At 31.1% G+C, this 17,266-nt stretch overlaps 1 protein-coding gene and 1 long non-coding RNA gene across 2 annotated transcripts; both read left to right on the top strand.

Annotated features, from left to right (window-relative positions):
- Positions 1 to 3,293: 3,293 nt before the first annotated feature.
- LOC121213635 (uncharacterized) lies at positions 3,294 to 6,958 on the top strand. Its single transcript, XR_005908999.1, has 4 exons — positions 3,294 to 4,430; positions 5,774 to 5,845; positions 5,952 to 5,992; positions 6,715 to 6,958. It is a non-coding gene; the product is annotated as an uncharacterized lncRNA (long non-coding RNA).
- A 1,496-nt stretch (positions 6,959 to 8,454) lies between these two features.
- LOC107922513 (uncharacterized) lies at positions 8,455 to 12,908 on the top strand. Its single transcript, XM_016852593.2, has 5 exons — positions 8,455 to 8,646; positions 10,398 to 10,568; positions 11,195 to 12,101; positions 12,276 to 12,424; positions 12,511 to 12,908. The coding sequence occupies exons 2-5, from the start codon at positions 10,435 to 10,437 to the stop codon at positions 12,617 to 12,619; spliced, it is 1,299 nt and encodes a 432-aa protein (XP_016708082.1). The 5' UTR covers positions 8,455 to 8,646; positions 10,398 to 10,434; the 3' UTR covers positions 12,620 to 12,908.
- Positions 12,909 to 17,266: the final 4,358 nt, after the last annotated feature.

Below are 17,266 nucleotides of genomic sequence, written 5' to 3'. Positions count from 1 at the left end.
TGCAACCACGAATACCTCTAATCTAAAGCAAAACTAAAGCATTTGGATTTTAGTCCTTAAAGAGTTGTTTGTTTATTGTCTTGACCAGGTAAGTTCAAACGGTATGTTTGTGTTAAATTGTTATACATTTAGAATTATAATTGTAATTATGTTTAATTGAAATTTGAATTGTTTACAATTCGGTACAAAAAAGGTGAGATAGAGGATTAAATTGAATACAATGAATTGCAAATTGAAATAATTATGGAATTGACCTTAAATTGGACTGAAATAGGATATGTTATGTGATGATGTGATGAAATGAGCTAAATTGATTTGATTTAGACAGGTTGATAGTGATAAAGACTAAACTAAATATATGTGAAAGTATGATATAATGTTGTAAACATGAAATTGAATCAGTATGATTATGTGATGTGCTATTAGTTTTGAGAATTGATTGTTTGGTTGATGAAATTATGTAATGAAATTGAGAAATTGTTACCCTATTAACTGTTCAGGAAAAGTCGGATATAGTTGGCATGCCATAAGATAGGAATAGTTCAGAGTTATATGACTACGTGTCAAGAAGTGTTGGGCACCCCATTTGTCGGTTATACCGACCAGTGTAAGGTGCAGTTTATTATTTTCGGATTTATTTGACAAGCACTGGGTGCCAAATTGATGTGTTGGTTGGATCAGTGTATCCGTCCAAGTCCGAGTCAAGTTAATAAGGACATGTATATTGTAAATGGAATAAATGATATTCAGATTGAGTTGATATGATGATCGGATGATACATATACATAATGAGAATCGATTATACAAGCTCAAGGGGCCTATGTAAAAATGTGACAAATCGATGAATGTGATTTAGAATTTGTACTATGAAACAAAATTGTAATTAACATTAAATTGACATTCAATATCTATTTGGTATAAAAATGAATTGATATGATACAGGAATAAAGTTCATATGGTTTAATATGAAATGGATTGAGAAATTCAATTTATGAAATAAAAATAATGTCTGTCATTCATATGAAATGGATTGTATTATAGGTAAGTAGATTGTATGATATGATTAAGATAGTGAATTGATTAAATGATTATTTGTTTTGTGAATGGTAATGAACTGTTGAATTAGTGAATTGAAATGTTATATGATTGAGTTACTATACAGTATGATAAATGTTGAACTCACCTTTTTTATATTTGATTTTCCATGATAGGCAAACTTTACCAAGCTAAGTAGCATGTAGTGTATATTTATAACCTGAGGTAAGTTACTTGGTTTTATACTTATGAACTTACTAAGCATTGTATAAGCTTACCTCGTTTGTTTTTCCCTTTTCCTTTAGATTGCCAACTTGTGAAACACGTCAAACGGATCGTTCAAAGTTCACACTATCCCGATATTGATTCAGTAGTCTTTTTATCGTTTAAAACTTGGTTTTACGGCATGTACATATAGACGATTCGTTTTTGGTAAATCTTGAATGTTGGTACTTTGGTTCTTGATTGTGGTTTATGTTTTGAATGGTTATATGTCATGTATATAGGTCATTTTGGGATTATGTGGTAAATGTTGTAATGTGATTTATATGGTCTATATGGAATGTGTTCTTCAAGGTTATTTAACATGTTTGGTGGAATGAATGGTTTACACATGCCTTTGGATGTGTGATTATCCTTGAATCATGAAAAAGATTATGAAATGGTAGTGTTTTGATGAATGGTTGCTTATAAGTTATATGATATGCCTTGAATCTTGAACGGATGAATGAAAATTGAGATTTAGATGAACTTTACATGTTATAAGTTTAATTGTTTGCTTGAGACCTGTATAGTCAATATTGGTTTGTATTAAAGCATATTTTTAGTTGATAGAATGGTAATATTTGGTAGGTATTTATGGTAAAATGCACAATGATTCTTATTTATACTTGTATAAATGGTTAAGTTGTATGTTTAATATTTGGATATGGTGGTATCATAATGGCATATTAGTTAGGCACTGCTAGGATGTGTTATATCATGTTTGAATCGAGTTTATGAAATGATTTAGGTATGATAAAATGCACCTAAACTTGTGTTTTGGTAATGTGTAAAGGTTTGGATTACATCATTTGAAAAATGGTCATTTTGATGTTACACGGTTTGTCACACGGTCGTGTGTCATACAATGTTGGTTGACACGGCCATGTGCCATCGGTAAGTTAGATACAGGATCATTGACATGGTCTTAGTCTCTCACACGACCCAACTACACCGTTGTGTGAATGTTTGCAATCTTTTACAATTAAGTCCACAAGACCACAGTTAGTTACATAGCCAGGCGACACGGCCATGTGACCCGGTAATATACAACATCAACCTGTCACATGGCCGTGTGATCCTTATTTTGCATTTTATCACATTTTTCTAAAACGTTTCAAATTAGTCCCTACTTAGTTTTAAACTATTTTTAGAGCTTTCATAAGCTCAATTTAATCCCGATTTAGTATGAATAACATGTTTTGAATGAATGATTGATGATTAATGATTGTTTAAAGAAAAACATTTTGAAATGAAATAGTATGATTCTGTTATGTTTTTACTGTAGCATCTCATAACCCTAATCCAGTGACGGAGATAGGTGAGGGGTGTTACACCACAAAAGCTAGAGTGTTTTAGTTAAGCCATAAAAACTAGGGGGATGATTTTATCTTAGCCTTGTTGAAAAAAATAGGGGTTGTAAATGTTATACCTTTTCATTGAAAGGTAATGATTCTAGTTTAATGAATTGGGAAATCCTTGGTTGAAGTATACCAAAGTAGTGGAGGTAAGCAATTGGGGCTGAACCACTATAAATCGAATTATCCAGCTTTTCTTCCCTTTTCTTATCATTTAGAAAAAAAATTATAGAAAATTTTAAAATACCAATTCACCCTCTTTTAATATTTTTTTGGGCCTAACCGTCTAAATAGATTTGATAAAAAATATGCCAATAAAAATAAAACAACTTTTATCATAGTGCCCGTTATTCATTAAGTTGCAATTTGTGTTGTAATTAGTAATTAACATGTAAAACTAACACAACTAAAACCACACTAACAACTTATTTTCTTTTCCCTATCATTTGGGTTAATACCCAAAATTGTTTTCTTACTTTAAAAAATGAAATTGAGAAACACCAACGATGATTTTTTAGTGAGTGATCTTTGTTGTTGTGGATAGGGTTCCTTGGCATTATTAGGCTTGAGTTGTGTGCACACCTTGCAAGTGGTGTTTCTTCTGTTATACAAAGATGGGAGGTAGCTGTGGTGCCTAATGATTTCTTCTACATCAATCTACTTTTTGTATTTTTCTAACATTTTAGTCTTGTTTCTATAGTGGAAATTTAAGTTTGATTGTTTTATGTTATGGCAGATAAGGTGCAAGAATTCAAGTGTGTGCAGCAGTGAAGGGACTGATTTCAATCACAATAACCTAATGGACTTTGTTCTTAGTCGCAGAGCTTTCATGGCAATGGCTATGGAAGGCATAGGCCAACACATTTTTAAACTTGGGATCCTCCACGTACAATATAAAAAAGGTAAATGTGAGTTTAGCCCCTAATGTTTACTTGTTTTGCAATTTTGGCCCTTAACATTTAAAATTTAGTCAATTTACTTTTTTTATGGAAAAACTTATTGAATTGTTAAAATTTTAACGAACATTGATGTGACCACTAGCGTGGTAGTCCACGTATAATTTTTTTAAAAAATAACTTAAAAAATAAAAAAACATTTAAGAAATCAACAAATTTCAAAAAAGTTCATAAAAACTTTTAAAAAGTTTATTTATGTTAGCATTGAAGTATGCGTAAAATGTCATGTGAGCTACCATGTCAATGGCATTAAAATTTTAACAGTTCAATCAAATTTTTTGTCAAGAAGCAAGCAATTTGATTAAATTTTAAATATTGAGAGCCAAAATAACCTAAAAAAAGAATAAGAACCAAAATGACAAAATGAGTAAACATTAAAACCATGTTTGGTTGGGTGTATTGGCATAGCCATTACACCCCTAATCGTGGGCCCCACTCAATACATTGTTTGGTTGGGTGTATTAGCCTAATACGAGTCTATTACATTACTGATCTAATCCCAAAATCCACCGATTTCTAATCCCTTCCTTGTGCTCAGTTTAGGTCCTGATTGAGTTTTGGTCCCTGTTTTACCCTCCCGATTCACGCTTCTGTCTTACCCAAAATCCACCGTCTTCTGTTTCTTCCTTCTACCTTTCTTCTCCACTCTCCTCACCTTTCTGTCTTACCTTTCTGTCTCCACCGATTCACACTTCTACCTTTTTGTCTTACCTCTCTTTGGAGTCACGACTGGACTTCGAACACCGATCAGAAAGCAGCCTCCATCTCACGTTTTCCGTTCCTCTCCATCTGTGAAACTGTGTTCTGTCCATTGGAACCAGTAAGGAAGATACAACCTTATTATTATTTTATTTTTGTAGATTTGCTCTCTCTATCTCTCTAATAATTTGCTTCCTGACCTTCATATTATCATGAATGCATACGTTAGACTGCTAATGTTCACATGCAAGTTATTATCATGTATAAATCGGTTGTCCAAAAAATGAACTTGCGTCTGAGTGGTATGATTATGCTAAATTGCTAATTTCCATTTGCTTAATCTCACATAGTAGGGGTTTCTGTTTGAAATTAAATTGAGAAACTAGATTTGGGTATTTCAATTTTTATCACATCATGTTAAATTTGAAGTTTTCTTTTTCTATTTTGTTGTTGATTCCTGTAATTTACTAAATTGTCGATTTGATTGTTTGGCTGTACTGTGGTTTAGCAGAAGATTCGTATGTGTAATACTTTTCCACCTAAAGTAAAAATCAAGAAACTGAAACTTTTTATTCTTCAATTGCAAACTGAAAAGAAAAATACTTTAATTTTGACATTGCATTTTGATGAGTCCATAAAAGGTTTAGATGTAGAAATTAATTGTCGGATGCAATGTGGACTGAAGCTACATTCTTCGGTGTAAAAAGGATCCTTTGGATATTACCATTGCTTAAAGAGTAGAGTGTAGTAGTTAAGTTTTGGCTTTTTAAGCCCTTAAAAGTTCAGACGAAAGAAGACGAATTTATGTTGTTCAAGGATATTACCATTGGATATTACCATTGCTTAAAAGCTTCGGTAGGTTTGCAAAGGGTGCTGAGGTTGTTTGCAGCATTGTATGTCCTAATTTATGTTGTTCAAGGATGACTTATGTTGTTTCTAAAGTTGTCTGCTGTTGGCCAAACCTGCTTAAGTCCATTTATATTGTGTAAATTGCTCTCTGTTTGTTCTATGAAATTAGTGTCTTGCTACTTGCAGAGATTGATTATCTATTTAATTTTACATTCTTTTATTATTTTTTTCTACTTCTTTTTGTTAGAAATTTTTTTGGGGGTATTTTTCGTGTTTGTTTTATGGTCTAGGGACCATATGACTGCCCCTCTTAATAATTTCATCTTTAAAGTTTGAATTTGTATTTATTATGTTGGAGTTCTATCTGCTGTTTGGGTTTCATATCCTACCATACTTTTGGGTTGATCACTACAACAAAGGGATTATAATGTATAATCGATTCTTTTTTCTTTCTTGTTGTCATAAGTAGTCTAGATGAGGTGGAGTCTCAGGAATAATGCTATAAATATTGTTGTTCATTCTATGAATGATTTTTCAATGACCTTAACTGATTGCAATTAATTGTGTTTTCTTATAGTTGCAACTCTTAATTTGCTTGTGATGATTCTTGATCAGCTCTTGGTAGCCTTCAAAGTGCGTTACCTTTAACGAATAACAATTCTCAAGGGAAATCATGAGAGCCGTCTGGTATGCTATGTTATTTGTGCGTCATTTATGTTTTCCATTTTTCATTGCCAGTTATATCGTCTTTATTGTTTCATGTCTTGTTAATGATTTCATGTTTTAAACGCAGATTACTCAAGTGGATGGCTTTTATGATGAATGCTTAAGGAAGTGAGTATCTTAGAATCTTGCTATATAAATTTATTTGTGTGCAGAAATACTTTCTTTCTTAGGGTTGAGATTGATGCTACCTTTCTTTATTTTGATTGTAAATATTGCCTCGTATCTGCCCTTTTTCGTTCATTTCATTTATTTATGTGGTTTGCAAAGGTATTCAGGCTTAAGTATTAATTTTGTATTGTGATTTGGTCATAGTTTGTTGTCAATGTCCAGCTTTGATGCAACATGCTAATGTGGAAAATAAATAAAACAAAGAAGACATATGATAGGGAACTATGTGAAGATTGTTTTAAAAAGTATGATCTAGATGTAAGATATGTTTTTTTAATAGCTGCCATATCTTCCTTTACTAACTCAACTTTGTTGTTTAAATCAGTTTATTGCCCAATTGTTCAATTAAGAAAAATAATGTGCTATGTTAGTGCTGAGGCAATGGGATGTCGTCCATATACTTTGGGTGGAATTGCAATAAAAATTTTATTGCTGCTGTAGTAGTTTGTATTGATGATCTTTTTCTAGTTTCATGTTGTCCCTGAATTGTTCTCAAGTCATAGTACCGTTGTCAATATATGCATTATTCTGACCACTGTTGTTGTCCCTGAATTGTTCTCAAGTCATAGTACCATTACTTGTGTAATAGTTACATAAGTCATATATTATTATTCTGACCACTGTTGTTCCAGTAAATTGATGTTCTATGAGGAATTTTGTAGGTATTGGACTGTTAGCTACCGATTTGCTCCAGACATAAATCGTTGGCAAGCTGAAGCTGTAGTTGCAATTCAAGAGGTTTGGTAACTTATCAAACCTTCTAAACTAAAGAAAAACTGTAAGACATATATATGTCCTGTTTTTTTTTTTTTGGGTTTACTCCATAGTAATGTTTGGAGAGTTATATTTTGCAAGTGGTGATGTAGTAAGTTTATTTTTATTGGTATATTTAATTTGAATTTGGGATCGAATTTCTTAAGTTGATGTAGTTCGAAAATTTTAATCGAATTTTTTAAAATTGGAACATTAGATATAATCAAGTAAAGAACTTGATTAAAAAACAAATATTCAATATATTAAAATTGGATCAGTAGATATAATACAATGAATAAATTGTAAGGTGATTAAAATTGAATGAAGAAATTAGAAAAATTTTATTAAAAATAAAACTAATTAAATGTGTATATTCATATACACCGCATTAATTAAAAATATTTTTAAATAATTAAAATATAAAAATATTATTTTAAAAATATTACATATATATCGACTTTTGAACCAATGGCAACTACTTCAGTACAAAATAAAAAAGGTAATTAATAAGCAGGCTCATTCATAATTTTTTCCCCACAGAATGAATGATGTTATTTGCAAACAAAAGCAGTCCTCAGAAATCTTCTCCCAAATTTTTTGTGCCATTGATATAAATATAAACCGGTTAATGTGGTATATTAATATATAAAAGGAAATGAGTATATAAATTCATATAAGAATATTGATTATTAAGAATTTTATTAAATTATATATTTTAATTATAATATATTTAATAATAATTATGTTAAAATATGATTAAATTATTTATTATTGATATTAATAATCTTATTAAAATTTAATAACAATAACAATAATCATTTACCTAAACAAATTTATGTTAAGGGTATTCTAGTCATTTTAGTTTTTTCCATTATGCTATTACACCTCCATTCCATTCAACCAAACACAAGAATATTATTACGCTTTTATTCCATTACATTCAACCAAACAATTGATTTGCTATTACGCCTCTATTCCAATACAGTGAACCAAACGTGCCCTAAGAGCTAAATTTATCTTTGTACCTTTAATTTTTACAATCTATACTGATAAGGCCCTATGTCTTCTTTGACACCTAGGCTTTTCTTTCTCTTTTTGGTTATGTTTGTAAATAGTTAAATTTCAATTTTGATCTTTATACTACGCCCGAATTTAAGATTTAATTTTCATATTTAATTTTTTTTGTATAATCTAACATGTGAATGTTTATAATTTTATTAGTTATTTATATAAAAAGAATGTACTATATCGACAAAATTTTAGTATTGCTCTCTCTACTTTTTTAAAGTTTAAGATTTAATTTATAATAATTATTTTAATAAATAATTATAATTATAATTAAAAAATTGAAGCCCAACAAAAGCGGGTAAAATATTCTAGTTTTAATAATTTTAATGTATTCTCAGTTTATTATATTTTTTTAATTATATTTATTTTTGTATTTTCTTAATTTTTTTTGAATTCTTTAGAGTAAGGATTAAATTGACATAAATACGTAAATATTAAAAGCTAAATTTTTTAGAATTAGAACTAAAGAGTAATGTACATTTTCAAATATATATTTTATTATTAGATAATTAATTTTTTAATTTAAATATATATTTTAAAATTGAAAAAAGCCCTAAATAATTATCAAAACATTTTCAAATAACAATACAAGCAATGTACCAGCCGCCGCCCAGACCTCCAACAGAAACCAATAGTAAAATGGGGACACTGTTGTTCCTTACTGCTAATTTATTTACAATATTTTTTTAGGGTTTTAAAACATTTTTTATAAACCCCAAATAGCATTAAAAAGGAAAACGAAGAAATTCCCATTCTCTCTATCTTCTCTCTAGGTGAGCACTCATTCTCTGCTCCATTTTATTTATTTATTTGGGTGATCTTTGAATTTCATTCTCATTTATGGAATCTGATTATCTTCTTACTTTCACTTGCTCTTAAAGTTCATTTGTCTAAGCTGTTTCTTTTCGTCTTTTTTTTTTTTTAAATTTTGCCTAAAATGACTTTTTTTTTTGTTATTGATCTTTGAAGTAGCTTTTTTCCAGTTTTCAACACTATTTGATGTTGGTTTTACCATGCCTAGTGCGTGAGAAGAAGTGGGTCTTATTCATGTTACTAAAATACCGGGGAAATGATTTCTCGAAAAAAAAGAAAAGAAACTGATGCAATTTGGGTTCAATTTTAATCTTTTGATTTTTTTTTTAAATTTTAAGTTCTTTTGCTCAAGGGGCAACACTTTTAATTGACCTGGCTTGAGTAAGGCTCCATTTGCTTTTTTTTTTAATAGAATTTTTTTTGGGAGAATCAGTAACTAGAATTGGAATTTCATGGGGAGTGACATAAATTAATTTTCTTTAGTTTAGAGTACCATTATGATTACTATTAGAGGTTAGATTTTTATCCATTTTACTCAAACTAAGAAATAACATTCTTATAGAAAACAAAGTGCAAATAGTGGATAAAAAGATGTGAGTACCGGCGAGGCCTAAGTTTTGAGTGTTCATAACTAGGAATAAAAAACGCTATAGTTTACCTAAGAGAAGTTGTATAACGTTGAATCAACAGCTTGAAGGCTCATGAAGACTTTAGCATGTGATAAATGGGGAGTTAGCTGTTAGTTAACTGAGGGAGTTTGTTGTTAGTCAGCTGTTTTGGTTGTTAAGCAGTTAATTCAGTTGTAGTTAGTTAGTTCTTTAGCAATTAATCAGTTTATGCATAAGTAGATTAGAATGTGTACATTCTGAAAGTAATGTTGATTGAAACAGAGTGTTATCTCATTATTATCCTCTCAATGTTTGTATAGTTTTCATTCTTTTCTTTTCATCTATTGTTTTCTATCTTTCTCTTCTCAAGATTTTCATTCTCAATCTAGATTTCTTGCATGAATTTAGCATCTCTCATACTGGTTTTATAATTACTAGATTGACTTTGAACTGCTGCTTTTGAAAACTTTGGGATTTCTCATACTGGTTTGTAATGATAATTACGTCTTTTTATATTTTTGTTGCTACTTTTTATAATGTTGACATTATTCTATATCAAATTGTTTTTGCTTATGTTTTAAGTACGTTGGTATTACGGTTACATTTGGCATTTTTGAGTTCATGATAGAGTTAAGAGTTAGCTTTTGAATACCTTTTTTATTTTCAATGTCAGGTAGCTCTAAATTATCGTGTTTTCTAATTTGAGAATTCGATATTAAGACTTTATTATTAGATTTTAGATTGGATTTTCATTACATTAGGACGTAAAGCAGATATCCACTATTTTGCAAAAATATTTGGAGAATCTTGCAAATGGAAAGTGTTTGTCCTTTATATCATAATTGAGTGTTAACATCATCATTATCTAAAATATAAAATATTCTTCTTTCTTTCTTTTTTTTTTTTGTGAATTCTTGAGTTGCTGTTAGTCTTATCATTATCTAAAATATAAAATAATATATAATCATGGTGCACTTGCTAATAATTGAGTGGCTGTTCTTGCACTCTGCCCCTCTGGACTGCGTAATTTGAGCTCATTATGAAAGGGTTTATGTTTATGGATTAGACTTTTCTGATCTTGATCTTGGTTCTATATTCTGTAGGTTTTAATGCTGTAAGCTGGTAAACCTTCTTATCCTCATGCATGCTGTAAAAGGTGGGTGGGTTGGGCAAACATTTGCCCTAGCTAAGTGCAATGAGTCCGGAGGGAAGAAGACTCGGGTTCGGCGTTCAAAGGAGGAAAGGAAGTCAATGGTTGAATCTTTTATAAAGAAGTAATCTCACGTAGTTCCTCTTCCTTTTGTTTGCTACTACTAATGAATTTAATTATTTCATCTTAATTTAGTCTTTACCAGGACCGGTTTTCTCTTTTGTCATTCAAATCCACTTCTATTCACCCTGTGACATGGTAGTCATAATGGAATTCTTCTGTATATAGTAGGGTATTTGCCTAAATGTATTATATTTCTTTGAAGACTGTATTCTAAGACACATTTGGCTTTCTTTTCAAAGTTCAAACTGGACTTTCTTTGTTTGATATAAGGATTTTTGTGCAAATATAAATGTAAAATGTTGCTATCAGCATACTTGGTAGTAAAAGTTGAAATGTGACCTCCTGCTAACTTTGTTGATATGATTCTTTGCTGTTATTCATGGGGGAGCATCATTTATGGTTCATTTAACATGCAACATTAGATTTTTAAACCTATGTAGAATGTGGAATAGTTCAATTTCCATGTTGGATTCAATTTGGTGTACCCATTTCCATAAACCTTGTACTTATTTTATTTCCTTTCACGTGGATTTTTAAACTTATTGGCTATTTTTCTCTTCAAAGGAGGTTTTAAACTTACTAGAAGATTTCCTGTCTTAAAACTCACCATTGATGAACTTGTCGCAGGTATCAAGAATCAAACAATGGGAATTTTCCATCTCTTAACCTCACCCACAAGGAAGTTGGTGGGTCTTTCTACATAATACGGGAGATTGTGCGAGAGATAATTCAAGAAAATAGAGTGTTGGGTCCTGCTAAGTTGACTGAAGGGGAACATGACATTGATCGGTTCTTGCAACAAAATCCACTGGGTTCCATTTCAACTCCACCCGAACCTCTTCTGTCCGAACAATCAAATGGAAGTTCTTTTGTTCCTAGTCATCATGAGGATGAAAGTGATGAATCGGTTATGATTACTAATGGGAATTCTATGGAATCTGAAAATAAAGAGTTTGGCAGTGAAAAAATTATTAATGGGAATCTTGTTGATGTGACAAATGGAACTGATAAAGCAGCACTTGTAGAAGTGCAAGTAATTGAACCTCCTGAAAGTGATAAAAGTAAAAAGGAAACATATGTATTCACATCTAAAGTCATTCAAGTAGAAGCAGATATAGTAGTAGAGACATTTCCCTTGCGGCCTGTTGCTAAGCCAACTGATAGCGTCAATGGAATGTCTAGCGAAGTTGGGAAATTAGATGAAAATTTGTATAAAACGGAAAATGGGAAGCTGAATGTGAGTCAAGAAAATGGTAGTTTTAAGTTGGATGGTATGAATTCCTCTGAGGTTTCTGTGTTGACAGATGATGGTAAAGAAGTAGAAAACAATGTGGGTTTGTTGTTGGAAAAGAATTCCAATTTAACAGATAAGAAAATGGTGGAAAGCATTTCAGATCCGTTATCAGAAAGCTCAGAATGCTCTACTGGGGTAACTGCTAAGCTTGGTACTCCCAATGGTGCAGCATTAGAGGTCTCTCGAACTGACACTTTAATGTCGGATACAAATGAACAAAGCAAAGCAATTGTTGGAGAGGTGAACTTTGGTTCAAAACCTTTGTGCATGTCTATGTCTGATATCAAGCAACGAAACATCGCTTAATATGCATGGTTTAACAGTTTTTGTCTATTAACATGTGAATGTTTGTTTGCCTTTGCCTATATTCACTAATTATAAGTTTGCTTAATGCATGATTATATTTGTCATCAGGCAATAAATGTTTCAAATGGTTTCCACCCAAAAAATCATGGCACTTATGAGTCAACATCGGAGAGGGCAGTTGCAGTTGAAAGTAAAGTTGACGCGCAGCATGTCAACTCAAAGAAAGGAAGCAGTAAAACATTAGACCGAATTAATCTGTAAGTATCCCTAGTCTTTGCTCATTATACTTTTAAAGTTGAATTTATAGAGTTCCTTAGGGTATTCCATTGGTTTTTATGGACAGTGAATCATGGGAAGGGACATCGAAAAGCCGTGCAGAATCTGAAACTAACCCCCTTTGGACTATCTTTAAATCCTTTGTTACCGCCTTTATAAACTTCTGGTCTGAGTAACAGTTCGCGGGAGAGTGATACATATTTTATTAGGGAATTAGTAACTACTAGAGCGTGTTGTTCTTTTCTGTTGTGTTAGCCTATTAAATGTTTGCACCATAGTAAGTACTGTTTACGACATTACAAGAGTTCTGGGGGTATATCGGTGGCTCATGGACTGAACTAGATATGGCATCTAGTGATAATAGTTTAGTGCAATGTTCCTTCGGTCTATTGGAACACAATGGTGCTATTTTGTGAACAGAATTAGCTTGAATTTCAAATGCAATTAAAGGTGATATGTTTTGTATATCGTTCGATGATATGCCTGAGTATGTAGGATGACAAGCATGAAATGTGCAGGCAGGGGAAATTTGACTCTCTGAGTCCCTGCTATCTATCTGTTTTCGGGTATATATACACATAAAAGTCAGAGACATTTAATACTTACATTATGGACTTTTTTATATAATCTCGGAAAATATGCATTTAAGCGTACTTGAACTCATATTTTTAGTTATTACAATAGCAACTAGACCAATTGAGTTAAAATTCAATCGGTACAAGATCAACTTATCAAATTTATTGAGAGTAGTTAATGAATCGGTTTAAAGTTTTGTATTACAGTAACATGAATAAAAAATCAACCAAAATTAATGTTTTACTTTGGGTATTTGAGATAAGGTTACATTTGGAACCTGAATTTAAAAATTTGGATTTAAATTTTATTTTGTAACATAAATTTTGGGACAAATACAAATTACTTGAGATTCAACATAATTATATCAATATAGCTTTTTTTATATAATGCTTTTCTACATTTGGATATAATTATTTTGGGTTAAGTTAGGCTTTAAGCTTGGTAATTGTTCCTACATTGAGGTTTTGAAATTTTTTTATCCAAGTTAGTCTTGATATTTTCTTGAAAAAATTAGACAAAAAAAATCAATTTTAAGACCTAACTTATACTAAAAAAGTTTAAACTCCAATATGAGAAAAGTTGCTAAATTCGGAATCGAAAGAGTGATTTAACCTTTTTAAAATTTAAAGGGGGTTGAAGTTTGAAGATCTAAAATCTAGAGAGCAAGAGATGATTATCCAACTATTCTCCATTATTATTGCTAGCTTTAAGCGAAGGGCTTTGTCACAACAAGTTTTCAAATAAAATAAAAAATTCGGTTGATGAATTTTCAGAAAAAAATGTAAAAGTTTCGGTTAAAAATGAGGTTTTTAAATTTGATCCTTTTTATTAAGTGATTACCTATAAAATGTATCATTCTAATTTGTTTTTAAAAGTCTATTTTGCATGACGTAAAAAAAAAACGATGAATCCATAAAAAAAACCCAATGGTATTGTGACACGAGTCTATGTTTTCCCTTATCATCATATTGTTTTGGTAAATTTTGTTTTTTTAATAAAAAAATATATATTAATTTTAGGAGTGAATACTTTATACACTGACATCATATATATATTATTTTACAAGCAGCTTTAAGAATTTACACGTACTTTTTAAAATATTTTATATATCTCTATAAAATATTTATCAACCCCGTGATTTTATTTGTGGAGTAATTAACTGACAATGTACCAAATAATTTTTTTAATTTGTTAAATGATATTTTACTTTCCCTCAAAAAGTAAAATACATTTATCCTTCAAAATCAAATATGTTGTTTTTGAACATGTCCTTTGAATTCTCAGTATTTTACTATTAAGACAAGTATTAAATTAAATTTAATATTAAATTTATTAAAATAATACTATTTTTGAAATAGTTAATTTAAAATCAAATTCTCTAATAGAGTCCCAGTAGGACTGTATGCTCAACCATCGAAGACCCACCGCCGCCGATCATTTCCTAGCCACCGAAATGTCACCGTTGCAACCGCCGACACTTCGAGCTGGTTCAATTTCTGCTGGTTTGCTCTTAACCAGTGACAATCTGACGGTCCGATCCACCCACCGATAGGACTGTCGACCTAATTTCACATGCCAAGCCCGATTTGACCAGTTTTGGGTCTTTATCTCTGTTTTGGGTTCCCGGGCCCAATTTACAATCTTAAGTCCAATTTTCAAGTTCAATTACCCATTGCACCAATTGTTTGACTTGAAAATTAATTTCCAAAAATATCATATTAATTTTAATTAATTTGATTAAATTAATTTTACTTGATCAAAATTAATTTTTCAAAAAATCGCTTAAATTTTTCAAATTAATTTTTTAAGAAAATTCTTTAATCAAATTATCTAGTTGAACAATTTTTACGACTACCCAATTTAATTCCATATTGAATAAATCGACTTAATTAAATTATTTCCAAAGTTGTATAATTTACTTTTAATTCAATATAGTTAGATCGACTTCTATTGAGCTAGTGGAGAGACCAATCAAACATATACAATTAGGCTCTAATAATTGCAATTATGTCCAGAAGCATCCATTTGATAATTCGCAATTAGTTAATCATAAAGTCGGTCAACAAGAAGTAGCATTATTGAAAACTCCTTATTGTATACTCTTTACGAAAGCAGTTCATCCAACTGTTTTGTCCAATGACCTTATCATGTGTGTGCTACCCTCATATGATTTCTTTGATTCCTTTGAGTTAAATCCGTTCACTCAATACAATCCTATTTTATCTCATTGTCACAATTGTGTCTTCTTCATGATTAATATGATCACTATCAACAAATGACTATGATAAATTGCTCGTTGAGAACAAGCAACTTGTGACCATATTCCATATTTATCAATCAGCACAACACCAATGAGAGGATATCGTTAACTCTTTAATTGAGTTATGAATTTCACTGTTTCTAGTAAAGTCATGTCATACACAAGTAATGTACCCAACATATCAGCTATCGGCTCAATCATCTTTAGAGCATAAGCCTCTACTTATATTAAAGCACATGAGTTACATACGTATGGTCAGTGACTAAGGATTTAGGTAAATCACACCATAAATGTCACAAGTGAATTAATTCACAAACGGATTCAGAATTAATTCATCTTGGATCCTGTCCAATGTATCATTTTTCCAATGAATACATCTACGTCTCTACCCGTGGAGTCAACTACTCTGATAGCCAAGACTAGCCATCTCCTCAATTGGAATATTAGACGACATAATAATCCTTCTCAGTATTTGAATCAAATGCTCACTTTGATTCTTTTACGGGATTACAGACTCCTTTAGATTTTCTATTGAAGTAAGTTATTTTTCTCGCAATGTAAACATTCTTACAATACCACTTATCATTATTTTGATCTTAGATAATCAATGAGCTAATATTTGCTTGTCACAATTTAGCTATGTATGTAAAATATGAAAGACAGAAATACAAAAGACATAACAATAAAATGTGAAATTTATTTATTCATCATTCAAATACATAGAAAACAATTACATGATTACTGTGACACCCCTAATTTGACCCTAGTCGGAAAGCGGTTTCGGGACCGCTAAACTGAGTAACCAAATTATTTGAACATGATATTTATTGTCTAAAATAAATGTGTGAAAATTTTAAGCTTCGATTTAGTAAATTTCATGTGAATTTAGTCAATAGGACTTATGTGTGACATTTTTGAAATGTGATAGATCAAAACATAAGGACCTATTAGTGCATGTTGAAAAAGGGGGGACTTGCATGTCAATTTTCCCCCCCCATCTAGTAGTGGCCGGCCATGACATTAGGATGGACAAAGGGTGATGGGCAAAACATGTCATAGACATGTTGTGTTGGTGCATCATGGGAGGAAACAATAAAATAAAGAGCATGGGTAATAAAATATTAGTGTTAGTAGGATGAGAAACAAAAAAAAAAAAAGAAAGGATATGTGTGATTGTCCCCCCCCTTGCCGTGAGTTGAAGGAAAGAAAAACAAAAAAAAAAGTGTTCATCCTTTGGTTCATCCTTGGCCGAAAATTTTAAGGAGGAAGGAAGAAGAAAGATTGAAGAGGTTCGGCCATGCATGCAACTAGGCTAAGGTATGTTTGATGATGTTCCATGAGATGCATGCATGTTTTAGTTGTTAGCTTGAGTTCTACCTAGCCCATGGTCTAAATCTTGCTATTTGATGGAAATGACACTCGACCATGGATGCATCATTCTTGCTTGGTGTTGATGTTGTGTTGGTGAGATATCAAGTTATTTTTGTGACCAAGTTGAGATTTGAATTTTTGGAATGAGTAAGGTTTTCGGTTGTGTTGTTTTGTATGAGTAATGGATTGTTAAGTTCATGCTATTATGAATAAAATTGATTAAGAGAGGCTTGAGATAATTAAATATGCATGTTGGTGGTAAGATGAGCATTCGGTTTTTATCATGGAAGCATAGGAAGCTTGTTAAAGTTGAATTTTAGAAAAGTTAAATGTGTGTGTGCTTGTGCTAGTGCCGAATGTGCCTAGGGTGATTTAGCATTGAGTTTGGTGTTATATGAATTGAGTTTTATGGTTTTGGATTTTTAAGTGTTGTTAAATACTTTGAATAATATATATATGTGGCTTTGAAATGTGAAACTCGGCCAAGTGGTTATAAGCATGATTTTAGAGATTCAATGATATTCGGCCAATTTGAATAATTCATGGCACCCCAAGCAAATTAGTTTTAGATGTTAATAAATATTGAAATTATTTAAAAGCATATTACCGAATGTGA

This window comes from Gossypium hirsutum, chromosome D01 (assembly GCF_007990345.1).
Source record: "Gossypium hirsutum isolate 1008001.06 chromosome D01, Gossypium_hirsutum_v2.1, whole genome shotgun sequence".
Taxonomy (NCBI): domain Eukaryota; kingdom Viridiplantae; phylum Streptophyta; class Magnoliopsida; order Malvales; family Malvaceae; genus Gossypium; species Gossypium hirsutum.
This window is presented reverse-complemented; position numbering and strand designations above follow the sequence as displayed.

What these genes read in the sequence shown, in the direction of transcription:
- LOC107922513 (XM_016852593.2), top strand. Translation starts at nt 10,435, where the DNA reads ATGCATGCTGTAAAAGGTGGGTGGGTTGGGCAAACATTTGCCCTAGCT. An exon ending in GCAAAGCAATTGTTGGAGAG is followed by an intron (nt 12,102 to 12,275) that starts GTGAACTTTGGT and finishes ATTTGTCATCAG; the next exon opens with GCAATAAATGTTTCAAATGG. An exon ending in ACATTAGACCGAATTAATCT is followed by an intron (nt 12,425 to 12,510) that starts GTAAGTATCCCT and finishes TTTTATGGACAG; the next exon opens with TGAATCATGGGAAGGGACAT.